The sequence below is a fragment of the Ceratotherium simum genome, chromosome 27 (assembly GCF_057802395.1).
Source record: "Ceratotherium simum simum isolate JZ-2026a chromosome 27, ASM5780239v1, whole genome shotgun sequence".
NCBI lineage: Eukaryota > Metazoa > Chordata > Mammalia > Perissodactyla > Rhinocerotidae > Ceratotherium > Ceratotherium simum.
In genome coordinates, this window is record NC_141926.1 from 8,983,380 (window position 1) to 8,999,737 (window position 16,358).

Consider the following 16,358-nt stretch of genomic DNA (forward strand, 5'->3'; position numbering starts at 1 on the left):
TGAACGCGTTGCCTTGCCAAGGAGTAAGGTTTTCATAGCACTGGTAGGATCAGAGGCGTCTGTGCTGGCCCATTTTGAGGAATAGCACAGTTGTAAGTCCCTTTAAGGGGTGAGACATACAGGGCTGGCCCCGTGGCTTAGCGGTTAAGTGCGTGCGCTCCGCTGCTGGCGCCCTGGGTTCGGATCCCGGGCACGCACCGCACCACTTCTCCAGCCATGCTGAGGCCGCATCCCACATACAGCAACTAGAAGGATGGGCAACTATGACATACAGCTATCTACTGGGGCTTTGGGGGAGAGAAATAAATAAACAAAATTTTAAAAAAAAAAAGGGGGGTGAGACATACAGGCTAAAGCACTGGGATCTGTCCCCTTGTGTCTTCTATGTGCAGACAAGTGTGGGGCCTGTGTCTCGCCTCACCTGTGTTTCTTAAGCTCTCTCAGGTCAAGGACCTCCTTTATGATATGACAAAAGCTATGGCTCTTCTCCCTAAAAATTGGCACTTGTGTGCATGATTTTGTACGTTGTTTCTGAGGTTCTCTGAGTGGCCACTCTTTGAAATTGTGGTCCCCAGTTGAAGGATCCCTGCTTATTACGTTGAGTGAGGTATTGGCTCTATCCAGAGCCATAATCTCATTCTCTCCTTGTTGAGAATTCTAGACAAAAGTCTGAGAGAGGAGTTCTTGGTGATGTCTTGGGTTTTCCTTAATTTTAGCTACTCAAGTTCATTCTATCCTCCTTTGCCAGAATTAATCAGGAATTATCTGGTACACCTAAAACTAAGATGTTATATGTCAATTATAGCTCAATTTAAAAAACCCGAAAACCAAACAAAGAATTGTCTGTTTTCTCGTTATTATGAGTGTTAACTCCTTGTTGAACCATCTTCTGTTTCTAAAATTCTTGGCTTGTTGAGCTACACGTGGACTAACTCTATATCGTTCTTTTGTTGGTAGGAACTGAATAGACGTGTGTATCATAAGGATGCCTCATTTATCTACAAATATTTTACTAATTTTGTTTTCTCTCTACCATAGTCTTTCTTAATTAAATGAGAGAATGACAGAAGAGTCCCTTGGGTCGTAAAATATTTACTCTGCTTACTTCCAAGGCACTTCAGCGCTTTTTCCTTCTTATGCCATTGGGATTAAGGAAGGAAAAGGTTCTGTTGATGTCATGATTGTAATATGCCAATCCGTGGTCAACCCAAATCCGGTTCCCATGAGATTAACTGAAAATGTTATGGTTAGATAGGAGCAGAACTATCCTCAAGTGCTATTGTGTTGTTCAATTGAAAAAGTTCATGAACTTATTTTGTCTCATTTTATTTTGGGACATACTAGTCAAGTAAGTTTTTAAAAGTATACTAGTGCATTTAAATTTTCTCAAAATTAGATTTCTACTTGATTTGGGTTGTACAAAAATTAATAGAAGTAATTTTAATTAAATTTAAAAATTAACTTATTTTAGAGGAATTTTCTTTTAAATTTGTTTATGCACTTTTTATGGGAGAGTGGGAAACCAAGACAAAATATTTAGCACCTTTAAGGGACATAGAATATTCCCTGCTCCCCAAATCCCACATAATGTGAGAGCTTGGTGAAAGCTTTTCAATAGATGACTAGAGGAAATAAAAGGTAAACAGATTTAAACACCAAGAGGACAGATGTTTCTTAATGCTTTGATCCTCAGGTCGTTTTTACTTTTGCTGTTTTTCTTTTTTTGGTTTTGTTGTCCACAATTTTCTGCCGTCGTATTATCATTTGACAGCACTCATGCTACGTTTCCGAAGGTCATTTCAGAAACACGTTGTTTTGTATTTATTGTGGATTCTCTTTCCACTCGGGTTGATGCTATTTAATCTCCTCAACTTCCTTTTCCACTCAAACCCCCTTAGCAAATTGAGACTGTCGAGTTCTCTGGTGACAGGCAGAAACTGCCATCCAGTAAAGGATGTAAGGTCCATCTTCTGTTACTCAGCAATTATCTTCAGATAAATGAATAGACGGTCTGTTGTGAAATCCCTCCTAAATGATTTATGAGCCAGGGAAATCTGGGCTTGGATGTCACCAAAGTGCACCGGGCTGTGGAAGGACTGAGGATGTCTTTAGTGAAAGTGGTGTGTTGTCTTCTTGTGTTCTCTTGACAACCTCCGGGTCTCTCCTCAGCGGGGCGTTCTGGGCAGGGAGGACACCAGGCTAACACTGGTGTTAAATTACTCGTGCATTGAAAACGTGCAGTCATTTTAGTCGGCACAATTGAGAAAGAACCTAAAGAAGAGGATTTTCTTTTATTGTAGAGAACCACGCTCGTGTGTGATGTGGCTGTGGAGCTGCCACCTGCCCCAGGCCCTTCCTTTGCCCTTTTGAAGTCAGACGTTTGTTGGGATTCTCCCAGTGGGAATGAAGATGTGTCAGGAAGGCCCTGATGGGATGAGATTCCTTGCCTACTTCCCCTGGTGCTCCCCATCAGCATTCGTCCAGTCCTGCCCTGTAATTATTGGTGGCTGCCTGGCCCCCCACCAGGGGCCGTGCCATCTCCATCCCAGCGTCCAGGCTTCTGTTCTATATAAGTGCTCTGTGAATGTCCGAAGCTTTGAAAGAATTGATCGTTAAGGAGACTTACTTTTGCTAACAAACAAGGTGAATGAAAGAAATGTGCTAATTTGGGAAATTAAATTTTTAATTTCAATTAAAAAATAACAATAAAAATTCCTCTCCTAGGAGATGCTCTCAGGTGTGGTGGTTGTATCTGGTAAGGACTCGGTCCAGCACCAGGGAGTCTCTCTGACGGTGGAAGGATCCGTGAACCTACAGCTCAGCGCCAAGAGTGTGGGTGTGTTCGAAGCTTTCTATAATTCCGTTAAGGTAAAGATGCTTAGGTTGCACATTTTTAGTTCTTTAGTCAAGTGTTTGTGTTGGTTTTTACTTGCTGTCTGGCTTTATTGTTGTTATCTGTCCTTACTTTGCAAGGTATAGTGATAGTCATACTTTTAATACTTACTCATCAAACTGAAAAAATACTCAGATATTTTGATTCTGAATATACCCTGTTATAGAAAGTCAGCTTGTTCTCATTCCTATGAGAAGGGATAGGAGAATTCTGGCAGACTGATGTCAGCCGTTGAAGGGACCAGAGCTCTCTGAGAGGTTGTGCCTGTGGCGTCTGCGCTTACCTGCCCAGAACAAAACTGGTCTTTTAACCATGTCCGCTGCTGCTGTTGGATCTGGCGTTCAGGTGAGGTGAAACAGAGCAGTGGCCATTCTTTCCTTTGTGTCGTTTAGGGTAGATTTCTGTCTTCCAGAATGTAAACTCTTCTTCTGTACTTACAGTTTCCTTTTCCTGAAGGATGTATGAACTCCTTAAGTTTTGAGGAAAAAGAGTTAAAGACGAAAGAAGGGTTCATTAACAGCGTTCAGATTCAGGGCCTTCCCATGTTTTCCACAGTTTTCTTATTTTCCTCCATTGGCACTTAGTGACTCCCTTCATGAGTCACGTATTTTCTCAGAGTGATGCTAAACCAAAGCTTAGAATACCTTAACTAGTTAAAGTGTGATACCCGCCTTTTAGGCAGGTCCCCAATGTTAGTACCGTCTTTCTCCCTGGAGGCCCAGCCGAGGCCTGTGCCAGGCTGGGGAAAGGCCCTGCTGGTCCACACGTGGCTGGCAGTGTTAAGGCTCCCAGGAGGCTGGTACCATTGGATGGAGTGGTGCCAAGAAGACACAGGCTGATGAAGAGGAGCCCTGGGTTCAGATGGCGGTCCTCCTTGTGGAGTACCTCGACTGTCTGCTTCTTCGTTCTGAAGATGGGGTGCCTGTGGGAGGGTTGTTAGGATAGTTAACGGAGATGTTTGTGGAGAGGAGAGGGAAATGTCAGTTCACTTCCTACTGTGCACCAGACATCTAAGTGTCCAGTACTGTAAATGAACCATTATTGTGCCAAAGACTTGAACCAGCTCACTGTTCATCTCCAGACCAGCACTGTGCAGCCCAGGACACCAGGATGGTAGCGTCCAAGGGCAAGGGATGTGGTGTCTTTCAGGGGAGTGTTAATAGACACAGTAATGTGAATGTGCATCTAACAGTGCATGTTGATGAACTGAGCTGATTTTTCCTTACAGCCTATCCAGATCATCAACAGCACCATCGAGATGGTGAAGCCAGGGAAATTTCCCCCCGGGAAAACAGAAATTCCTTTTGAATTTCCTCTGCATGTGAAGGGTAACAAGGTTCTGTATGAGACCTACCATGGCGTGTTTGTCAACATTCAGGTGAGAATTTCCTGATCCCATGCAGCTGACTTCATAACGTTCCTTCTGCAGAACAGCTGGGTCTTCCTTTCACTGAAAGGGAATAGACAGACCTGAGAATTGATTATTGCTGAGCTCTCCCATGTATAATCGATGTTGATTTCTTATTTTGCCCTGGAGAACACATGTTATGTATGAGCATTGTTTTTGATAGGCATCCTGGGGGACCCACGCTGTAACCTCTTTTTAAAAATTCCTTTGTTTCCTTTGGGTTCTGTTCAGGCCACATGGACACTGTAAGGGGGCTTTCATTGTTTGTCATAGATAAGCCCTCACTTCTCTCTGGCACCCACACTAACTTGTCCATTTTATACTCATAAATATCCCTGTTTAATACCCAAAGGCTACTGCTTTAACACAGGCTTGTATTTTTTCTTGAACAAACCCTGTGAGTGAGGGGAAGTGAATTTATGACTTCCCGTCTACCTCTGCTGGGCAGGACGCCTTCCACAGTTGCTATTGTTGTCTCGGGCGCAGTTTGGAGTCATGACTCAGAGTGAAAGAAAGAGAGCCTTTCCTGTGTTCAGTGGAAAGAAAGGGGCTTTTGTGTTGTCCGTTCTGCAGTGGTTCCCCCTACCAGAGGAGACAGAACTATTTTGTCTTACGTATGTGCAAGAGGGCTGAAGTTAGGAACTTTTTGATTGATTAAGTTTTAGCTGATAATTTGGTCTTGGTAGAGACCATTCCCCTGATTAAAATTTAGCACTTGTAAAATAAAAATCCTCAAAACACTTGAGTGAGCTTAACCAAAGGTTTGTCTGTGAGTTTGATGAATTGCCTGAAAGATCTGTCAAGAAGAAACCTGTGTGGTCTGATGTACTCTATTGCACTAAATAGCTTTGTGTAAAGAAAAAACATTTCTAGTCCTTTATTATTGGTGCACCTGTTTCAGGCAATATATGTACTAAAGGCCTTGGACAGCCTGTAGGAAGTAACAGTAATGACTGGGCGAGCGTCTAGATTCAAAGGGAGCTGCTTGGGTAGACAGACAGATTGCTGGTGTATAGATGTGAGTCCTCTGACCAGCTTTCTAGGTTGGGAATACTTTCACCATGAAAGAAAGTAAATGAAAAAATGAAAATATCTCAAACATTTCTTTCGAAAAGTTATTTTTATTCTCTGTCCATAATCAGCATCAACTAGCTTTACCCACATAGTAGTTCTTTAGTAGTGTTTATTTAGTAATATCAGCATATGTTCATTAGAAACTAAATAGAATAACATCGAATTTTCACTGGTCATACTTCTTACTTGTTACTTTCTCCTGTGTTTATCATTCTTGTTAAAAGATTAATATGTTTAGGGGCCGGCCCCATGGCTTAGCGGTTAAGTGCATGCGCTCCGCTGCTGGTGGCCTGGGCTCAGATCCCGGGCGTGCACCGACGCACCGCTTCTCCGGCCATGCTGAGGCCTCCTCCCACATACAGCAACTAGAAGGATGTGCAGCTATGACGTACAACTATCTACTGGGGCTTTGGGGGAAAAAATAAATAAATAAAATTATTAAAAAAAAAAGAAAAAGATTAATACGTTTAAAATAAAATTGGAAATCTCATCCTTTTCCAAATATTGCCAAGAAAGGCATACAGATACGCATACAGAATTTGTGCACTTGTGTTCCCACCTAGCTGTGTGTGTAAATTGGAAACGATTTAAAATGCAACAGGAGAGTGAATGTGGTAAATTCTGTAGTGAGGGTATAATATCATAATCACCCCGACCCCCTCTCTATTTTGGTTGTCAGATTTTACTGCTTGAGAGTTCGCCTCAGAATGCCACAACTGAGAAGTCTGCCCCTCCCTGGATATCTCACAGATTTCTAAAAAGGAAGAGATTTCTTCTTACCCTCAGATTTATAAGATCTTGTCACCCTTATACTTAGCGCCTAGATTCAACATTTATTAGAATTTGCCATCTTTGTTTCATCTGTATTTATTTTTTCTGAGTCATTTCAAAGTTAGTTACAGAATCTTGACACTTCATCTCGAAATACTTCAATATCCATCTCCAAAAAATAGGGACATTCTCCTACATAATCACAGTTAACATTTTCACACTATCAAAATGAACAAAAATTCTCAAATATCATCCCATTCCTAATTCATATTCAAATTCGTCATTGCTTCTTTTGGGAAAATATACCTCTTGAGAGAAACTAGGATGATGGTTTTTTGATCTGTTTTTCGTTCACTGACTCATTCATTCATTCAGTTACTAGACGGGTGTTTGTCCAGCCTCCTTGTTTTACAGTGGACCAAGTGCCACTCAGACAGGAGAGTGACCACCGTGGTCACACAGCCGGCCTCAGCGTGGCCCACAGGGTGTTGGCCTCTTGGTGCCCATTGCTCACTGCACTTTCTCTGAAGATTCACGGGGGGGTTATTTTGAATAGATAGTGTTGTGTCAAACCCTAATAACATCTTCTTTCTCAAATTGTATAGTTGCAAAGAATTTTACATTTATAATTTGAATTATGTTGTAGTAACATAATGTAAAAATCTTAAGACGGAGGAAAAGATTTAAAAGGTAGCCAGTATGAAATCGCCAACCTGCAGGGGCTGAGTATCCTTAGACAGAGGGCCTGATGATGTTTGCTCCCCTTTTCTGTCACGTTGCCTTCATTTCTCATCTTTATTATTAGATAGTGCACTCAGGAATCTGTCAGTATTTTCTGGTTGTCCTTTGTGCAGCTACTTTTTTCTCTTAAAAGTTATTTAAATCGTAGGCAAGTTTTATTATGTTTGTTCTACCTTGTGGCTGTACTAGCAAGATTTTATCCTGTAACATGAAATAGAGCAGTACCAACATGTCTGCTGACATTGTATATTCAGAATTAATTTATAGAGATGCTAGTCATCCTTTTTCACAGTTAAAAATATCCTTTCTAGGAGTCTGCTTTAAATCTAGACAAGCATCTTTCTTCATTCCTGTTGATGTGTGTTGATTGACAGTCGGAAAGACTGCATCTTGCACTTCCTTTTGACGCCCTGCTCTAGTCTGGCCGTCCAGACCCCTCTGACCTCCTGTAGCTCATACCACCCGGCTGTCTCCCTAGTAAGTGGGCAAGATCACGATAAAGTGAAAAGATCCCGGGCTTTGCAGCAGACAGATCCGGGCTTGAATTACAGCATTGCGTAAAGATTCAGAGCCTGGATTTGGCAAGAGGCAGGTGTAAATTCAGATCCCCCCTCTGTGACCCGGAGCAGCCTTCGTGACCTCACTTCCTAGAGGGTTAATGAGGTCTTGGTGTGAAGTGCTTAGTTAGCGTAGTACCTGGCACAGAGAATGTGCCAAGTAAATGTTTGCTGAGTGATTGAGTAAATGAATTAATGCTGACTATCCTTATAATATCCTAACAGTTCTTATATTTGTATTGTTAGAATTAAGAAAGTACGTGTGAAAGAACTTAACACAATTCCTAGAATGTAACATCGGTGGTTTCCGATTTTCTCCCCTCCCCCACTTATTGCCAGCTGCCTTATATTACTAATTATTGTTTTCACACCTAAAAAACATTTAGTGACCAAAAGTTGATGCCTGTTATTCACATCCTTTTATTTGCAAGTTATAGAAATCCAGCCCAAATTGACTTAGCCAAAAAAGGGATACTGGACCATAGAACTAGCAATTCCAAGGGAATGTCTAGGCCCAGGTGGATACCAGTCATGTCTCCGGCTCGGCTTTCTTCCCTGCAGGCCTCAGTCTCAGGCAGCCTCTTCTCTTGCCATCGTGAAGCTGGCTGCCAGCCAGCAGCTGCAGGCTTACAGTCTACTGGGTTGGCAACCCCAGCAGAAAGAATTCTTTCCCATTGTCCCAGCACCAGTCGGGCTTACTGGTCACTTCTACACTCAGGGGGTGTGGGGGAGGTCAGCCCCACTTAAACCCCTGAGAATAATGGGCAGTTCCCATTGGGAAAAGAATCAGAGACCAGGCAAGCCAGAACAAAATATTGCCCACTCTAGACAGCATGCGGGACATACAGGAGGAAGACAATACACATACATATACATTATACATACATAAATACACACACACACACACACACACACGCGCAGTACTAGCCCTCACTGAGCTTGTCTGGTTGGGGAGAGCAGATTCAAATCTCAATAGAGAATAGATATAAAAAAAGATCCTTGCAGAGAAGGGATGATATTTAAAAAAAAAAAATTTAATGTTTTAATCAGTAGTACCTTAAATATATGGTAACTTGTTTAATATGGATAGGTTGTTCATAATAATGGAGCTTCTTGATTCAAGTGTGCATATAGTCCCAGTTATTTACAAATTATTTTTGCAGTCCAAATTATTTTTAACATAATTCTAAAGTTTTTCCTGGATGATTAAAAGAACAGCTAACTTTATTAAACATGGATTATGTGATTTTTTTTTTTTTTTTAAGATTAGCATTAAGACAGTGATCATGCTGTAGAATTTTGTTAGCACCCAGTCTCTCAGCGCGTGGTCAGGGATGTGAGAAACAGTCCCAGGTCTGAGCCGTGTTTTCACTCAGTGACCGGCTCTGCCCCGGGCTCTCCCTCCCTGCATGGGCCCATCTTTCAGCAGCACACCAGCAGTGGCTAGTTCAGGAAAACAGCATAGGCACAGCAGAGAGACTGAATGCAGCTAAGTTAAAAGCAAGATGCTGCATTCCTTCCCTGTGCGCTCTATTCTGCACGCAGGATCCATCTGCGTTGGAGGACGGGGTGGGGCTGAGAGGGAGAATGTTAACTAAGAGCAGCCCCGAGGTGACCACTGTGGGAGCTGGCTGATGGGTATGTGGGGCTTCCTTACACTCTGCTCTTCACTTTTGTGTATGTTTGGATTTTCCAAAATAAAAATTTCAAAAAGACTATCCCTTCCTTATTCCTCCTTAAGGTTAACAGGTGAGGAGCTAGTTCTGAGATGCCTGGAGAGCTGGGTCTCTGGATCTGGTCACCGCATGTAACTTCTCTTCGGTAAACAGAAGCTCCCGAGCGCAGGGTGACTGATCCCGCCCCGTGAGGTGCCGGGCTGGGCGCACAGAGCTCTCAGCAGCAAGAGGGAGCAGAGAGCACTCACTTCCCTCCAGTTGGTCTGTGAAGTGCTGGATGCTGTTCCAGCTGTCTCTAGTCCTTGCCACATAGATGTTTCTAATCTTCACTACAAAATAGTCGCTCTTTTACCAAGAGCTGCTGGGTGCCGGGCCCTGTGCTACGTGCTTATCACACATGGTCTCGTTTGATCCTCACTGAAGGCAGGTATAAAATCCCTATTCTACGGGGCAGGAAGCCGAAGCTCGGAGAAGTGTTATTTGTCTGGGCTCACACAGTGAGACAGATAACTGGATTTGAGCTAGCTTCTACCCCTAAGTGCGTGCCCTTTCAGTTCTACCACTCTGGTCTTTCCCTGTGTTATAGGTAAGACCCTGCACTTATGTGCCAGTGGGTCCAGCTGCAGGACGGCTGTGTGAATAGGCTGAGGAATAACCCTAAAGTGTTTGTTTTTGTTGTTTTATAGAAATGCCTTTGTTTTGAGCATTAACTCCCCCCTATTATGTGTACTAATTTCATGTAATACACTAATTGGACAAGGTTTCCCCAAAAATATTGACTGACTTGCCTCGATGAAAGCAAATCACACTAAAACGGCCTTTTCTTCTCTGACTTTTCCCTCTAGTACACCCTGCGCTGTGACATGAGGCGGTCTCTGTTGGCCAAGGACTTGACAAAGACCTGTGAATTCATCGTTCACTCTGCTGTAAGCTGTGCTTGGGGGCTCTGGGGCTTGATACTAGGAATCTTCTGTGGGCCTGGAGTTTTACCCTACGTCCAGCTCTGTGGCTGCTGAGAGACACGAGACTCCGGGCTCAGAGACAGGGGACCTGGTTTCTCCTGGCTCGGCCAGCAGTGTGAGCATCCGCGTGTGCGTCATTCGCCCGGGCCTGGAGTCCCACGGGTGATGCCACAGGCCCAAATAGTGCTGCACCTGAGAGGGTTACTGCCTCGGCTGAGGAGCAGCAAGTGGGGGAACCCACCCCTGATACAGCAGGCAGTGAGCAAGCCTGCTCTTTGTCCTGGAGGGAGACGTCACCTCCTCCCTCAAGGTTGCTGCAGCAAACACAGCTCAAAGAGATGGCCAGGCCCAGGTAAAGACAGTCAGGGCCTTACACTGGTGGCATCCACAGCACGAACAGACAGGGACACTCGGGGCCAGGGCAGTGTGCCTCTCCTAACACCTTTAGATAATATTTCATAGTGACAAAATGTTCTTTAAAAATTCTTTTCCCGTGCCAACTTAGGGAACTGGATCCCCTCCCCCACTGCTGCAGGTGATTCCAATTCATGGTGTATTCAGAGTCCTCTGCAGCCCATCTGTGCTGTTCCTTGGTCCTCATGCCTGCCCTCGCTGTTACACATGGTGACAGATACTCGTGCCCACAGCCGTGGATTCCCTGTGTCTCTCGGCCCTCTCTAGGTCTCTAGGTTCTGCATCCCAGCGGCTGCCGGGCCTGGCCCTTCCTTCCCTGTGCTGCACGCTCACACTGCTGGTTCAGGGCTGGTTCTGCCCCTCTTTTCCGGGGCCTCTTGCAGCCTGGTTCCCTCCCTGACTAGCTCCCTAGACTCAGCCTTTGGTATCTCTGGCTTCAGTTTGATTCTGAGCACTTCAGGGACAGAAGTCAGCAAAACTGGGGTTCCTGGAGGTGTCCGGGCACGGGGAGCCTGGATGTGGTGGCTGAGAGCGTCGCCAGAGCACCAGGTGGCCCCGGGGCTGCTGCGAGGCATCCACCAGGGCTGACTCAGAGACACAGCTCCTGAGGGCCTTACAGAGCTGGAAGACACCCGTGTTCCATGAGCGTGTGGATTCTCGGGGCTGGAGGACAGGTCAAAACGCGCCCCCCACTGGGCAGCCAGCAGAGCTACTAGGTTTTCTTGACTCATTTACTCAGCGCAGCCGGCAGCTTTGTTGGCACAAGCAGGACTCCATGTCCTGGGGGCCCACACGTGTCCCACCGTCCTCACCTTAATAAACAGGGCTTTTACAGAGCTACATTGTGACGCAGGTTAATTGTTGTGGAGAATTTGTAATTGCATTTCCTTTACACTATTATGAAATGTCCATGAGTATCTTTTGATAGTGATTAAAAAGTAAAAATGTAAGACTTAAATCTCTTGTACATAAGATTGGCAAAATCACGGATGTCCTTTATTTGTGTCATTTTTGTGACTTTTTGGGACTCCCAATATTTGTAGCTTCCCTCTCTGTAAATTTTTCATAATCACAGTGTTTGTCTCTTTTAGTGATAAAATATATTGTATAAATTTGTATAAAATATGAAAAAATATTTATCTTTTTAAGAAATTATGTGATTTAGATGGATATTTTCCTTTTTTCCATTAAGGATTTTCAAATCAAAGCATAAAAAAATTTTTTTTAATGTGGATTATTCCCTAAAAATGTCACATACCCTTTTATGTCCTTAATGAAAAGAGCCTCCAACTTTGTGAAAAAGAATGAGCCCAAATTCAGCCCCCTGCCCAGAGCTGGGCCCGGGCTAGGCCCCCAACCCACAGCCCAGTCATGACTGCAGAGCCCCCTCATCAGTCAGGTCAGCTCAGCTCGGGGTGGGCGGTGATGGCAGAGCTGTTGGGGGCTTCCTCCTGCTCCTGGCAGTTTATCTACACGTGGCCTGCAAGAATCGTGTTCTTCTCTGTGACTGATTTCACAGGAAGGCCAAACCACACTGTGAGCTGTAGTTGACAACAAGTTAAATGTTCCTTTACGTTCTGGGAGGAAGAATATATTCACTAAAGAATATGTCCATGAACCTATTAAGAAGAAGAATATATCCAAGAAGAGTTTTCCCTGGAAGAAGTTTCTGGTAAAGGAATAAACTTGGCAGATTGGTCAGTGCCCTTCCTCCACCGCTCCTCCTTTGCCATATGGGCATCCGTGGCCTTTGGATCCTGGCCCCTGAGTAAAAGACCAGGCAGGCCCTGACGGAGCTTGGCTATATTGGTGGATTCTGCAATTACATAGTGTAGAGATGGTCATTGTTAGTTAATCTCAGTAATGTTTATAATTAGTTATTTTATAGGTGTGATTCTTGTAGATAGACAGTTGTGTGGCTCAGTGGCTAACAGCGTTAGCACTGTAGTGCAGCCAGGCTGCCTGGGCTTGAATCTTGGCTCTGCCACTTGCTCAAGCGAGCCATTGAAGCCCTCTGCCCCACTGTCCTCCTCTGTGAGGTGGGACCAGTGACAGTGACAGCACCCCATGGGGTCAGCGGCACACTGAGACACTCCAGTGTTAGCTCTTATTCTAAGAGAGAGGTTTAAAATAAATATCTCCCAATAATACTACTCCATTTCTTAGGTCTGATTTTTAAATTCTGTACCTGAAAGGGACTGTAGAGATTAAGAAGTCTGTCCGCTCATTTACAGATGAGGTAACTGAGTCATGAGGGATGAAGAAATTTGACAGAGAACCCCATGTTGTTTTCCGGCAGAGCTGTGTTCAGAACCAGGCATCCTGCCTCTGAGTACCACTTCTTCCTGGCTCGTTATGCTGCCCTTCGGTTCTTTAAGAGGGAGGAGGGGTCTGACTGTGGAACCCTTGGCATGCAAGCATCTGATTTTGGTTTTCCTCCTGTTTTAGCCTCAGAAGGGGAAACTGACTCCGAGCCCTGTGGACTTCACCATCACACCTGAAACCTTACAGAATGTCAAAGAGGTAACGTGTATCTCAGCCTTGAATGCCTGCTGGGGATGTTTTCTTAGTAACCAGACCCTACTGACAGACTGTTGCCCAGTGTTCTTTATTTGGGTACCAAGAGGAAATTCCTGATTATTGTCTCTATCCAAAATAGCCGGTATTTTCAAATTTGATCTCTCTCTTTTTTCCTCCCCAAAGCCCCAGTGCATGGTTGTACATCCTAGTTGTAAGTTGTTCTAGTTCTTCTATGTGAGCCGCTGCCACAGCATGGCAACTGACAGACGAGTGGTGTGTAGTTCCGCGACCAGGAAACAAACCCAGGCCACCAAAGTGAAGCGTGCCCAACTTTAACCACTAGGCCATCAGGGCCAGTTCTTGATCTCTTGTTAAACTCACGAATAACTTAGAAGAATGCTTTTTAAAAATTTCTTAGGGAGGGTGTGTGTTTCTTATTTTTTACTGTCTTCTCCCAGTTTTATTGTGTTGTGGTCAGAGACCCTCTTCCCTGAGCCCCGATCGCCACCACAGCCTGTCACGGTGGCTACACCCCCTTTATTTCTCAGTTGGCTACCTGCTCACTTGTCATCCAAGGACACTGCTTTTCTTCCTTTCTAGTCCTGCTCTCAGGACCCTATTGACTAGAGTCGGGTTAAAGGCAAGTTTGGGAGCACGGGGCACAGGAGTGATTATTGACCTCATCCTGTGCCTCCTTATCAGGAGGCACAGCTGGGGCAGGGCTGTGTCAGAGGGAGCCTTTCAGAAAGTCCATTTACCGTCACTCCCTTCAGTTTCTGGAGAGCACGTGACCCCAGTGGGCCCATCAGACTCTTCTCTCTCCAGTCAGTGTGAACCCTGATTGGAAGCAGGCCGGGAGAGCAGGTGGGTCGAGATGGGCTGCCGACATCTCACCCTGCCCTGTTCCTCCCCTGGCCTCAGTTGTTCAGCCTGAGAACTGCTGAGTAGTGTCTCAGTTAGCCCCCTGTTTTCTTAAGTTGGTTAGAACAAGTTTATATTCTTACTTCTGAAGAATCTAAATGACACAAGAGTTGGTGAGAGACCTGCAGTGAGGGAGAGGCGCAGAGCAGGTGGAAACTGTCCCATTGCGGGTGTCTCTTGTCCATAGCATCTGCTGGATTCTGTGAAAAACAGTCTCTCATAGAGGAATTGAACCCTTCCTTTTGATTTTGAAACTGTCACATTTGTTTTATTCCTTATGTCTTGTCCTAGACTCTGTGGTATACTTTATTGTTTTTTTTTCCTGTCTTTAGTCTAATTGATTAGGTTTGTGGGGCTTTGGGGTTTTTTCTGTTCATATTGTTGTTTGCTCCTTTTTTCTTTAACTTCCTATTTCTACTTTCCTAGTTTGTTGTTAGTGCCGTCGAGTAGATCCTGACTCCTACTGACGCTGTGTACAGCAGAGCGGAGCCCTCCCAGGTCCTTTTGCGCCATCCTCTCACCTTCTAGTGCTATATCAGACAATGCTCCACTGCTGTTTGCAGGGTTTTCATGGCCAGTTTTTTCAGAAGTGGGTGGCCAGGTCCTTCTTCTTCTTCTGTCTTAGTCTGGAAGCTCCGCTGAAACCTGTCCACCTGGGTGACTCTGCTGGCATTACTTTCCTAGTAGTTACCCTTAAATGTTCAAACATACTTAGACAATTATAAATTTAAATAACAGCTTTGAGAATAAGTGCCTTCTGGCAGAAGGTTTGTAACATTTTTGCATTTTTCTCTCATCACACCCCCCTTGTTTGTTGAAATCTAAGTTCCAGTTTGTCATCAGTGTTGTCTCTCCAAATATTAAGCCTTTATTGGCTTAGAAACCATTTCTTAATAGTTGCCTGAAGTATCATAGTCATATTATTTAGCATTAACTCTTAAGTTTTACTACGATCGTTGCTCGCCATTGTTTCCACTTGCTTATGTTTTCTTCTTTGATTTATTTTTTGTTTAGCTGGAATACATCCTACTGTCATTGTTTCAGCAAGGGTGAGGAGTGAACTTAAATCCTTGAGTATCTGAAAAGTATCTTTTTTTGCTCTCACCCTTGAATCGTAGTCTGTTAGGTAGAAAATTCTAGCTCTGATGTCATTTGCCCTTAGATCTTTGAAAGACAGCTCCCTGGTTTTCTAGTGCCTAGTGATACTGATGACAATCTGATTCTGAAATTTGTGTGAGCTAATCTGTTTCTTCTCCCTCTCTCTCTCCCACCCTGCCCCCGCCAAAAGCTTCCAAGATCTTCCCGTCCTTAGTGTTCTAAAATTTCAAAGCACTTGCCCAGGGTCGGGTCTTTATTTCATCAGTGTGCCCAGCATTGGGTGGTCCCTTTTGTTATGAAGGCTGAACCTTCCTTCAGCTCTGTGAACTTCTCTTTTAGTATTTCTTAGATGCGTCATAGGAGAACCTCTTGGCTCCGTCTTGCAGCTCACTCATTTGCTCTTCAGTGAGTATTTAGCCCATCTGTTGAACTGTTTACTTCAACAACAGTGGGATTCATTTTGAAGCACGATTTCTTTTTCAAAATGGCCCCTTCTTTTATTACAGACGCAGTGCCTTCCATCTCTGTTTCCTCTGTTGATGCTGTTTCTTAGGGGGCTGGTTCTCATGTTTGTTGAGTGTGTGCCTCTTTTTCTTGCTTTTCTTTTCTTCAAATGTTGATTGATTCTTGGTTGTCAGTTTATCTTTATAGATTAGGATCTAATATGTATGGTCTTGGTAACGGGACTCTCTCTCTTTAGCTCAAAAGAGAATCTGTTCCTCTGATTGTGAACACACACTCTGACCAGAGCAGCTTTACCTTGAGTGTTGCACAGGGGAAGGAAGCATTCAGCCCTGGGGGCTTTCTTTTGGGGGGGTGCAGGTAGCGTGTCTTCTAGGCCTAGGGGCTTGCTGTCCTGCATTGGGGCCATAAGTGACTTGGGGCACTTGCACTCCTTGCGCAGCGTGCTCTGGGAGCCTCCTCGGTGGGAGGTCACCCTTGAGGGAAGCTGTGGAGCCAGCCTGGGGCAAGCACTAACTCCCAAGGCCACACACGGCCAGTTTCGCCACCCTCTGCTGCGTTACCTGTGACTGCCCACCACCTGCCCTCCCCTGGGTGGGCCCCCGCCTCTGTCTCAGGGCTGCCTGGGCCCTGTGGGAACTTGCCCGCAGAGCTCTCTCTGCCCGCTGGGGGGTGTGGTCCCCTGGACTCTCGTGAGCGTCACCGTCAGTCCACTTCCATCTCACAGAAGTGCGTCACGGAGGGGTCTCTGGGTGGCCTTCCGCGTAGCTTTGAGAGGTGCAGGCTTATTTGTGGTCGTGTACATTAGCATCCTGCCAGTGGGAGGAGAGGTAAGATGAATGTTTCTCAGTATCTTCAGCT

General features: G+C 44.8%; 1 protein-coding gene across 2 annotated transcripts in view; it reads left to right on the forward strand.

Annotated features, from left to right (window-relative positions):
* The window catches only part of VPS26C (VPS26 endosomal protein sorting factor C), a 50,309-nt gene that overhangs the window by 21,930 nt on the left and 12,021 nt on the right, over positions 1-16,358 (forward strand). The window contains exons 2-5 of one of the 2 annotated variants that reach the window (XM_004429594.3): positions 2,725-2,868; positions 4,122-4,271; positions 9,966-10,046; positions 12,945-13,019. In XM_004429594.3, coding sequence (XP_004429651.2) covers positions 2,725-2,868; positions 4,122-4,271; positions 9,966-10,046; positions 12,945-13,019 — 450 coding nt within the window. The remainder of the gene's footprint in view (positions 1-2,724; positions 2,869-4,121; positions 4,272-9,965; positions 10,047-12,944; positions 13,020-16,358) is intronic. The other variant, XM_087418089.1, reaches the window with a different exon arrangement.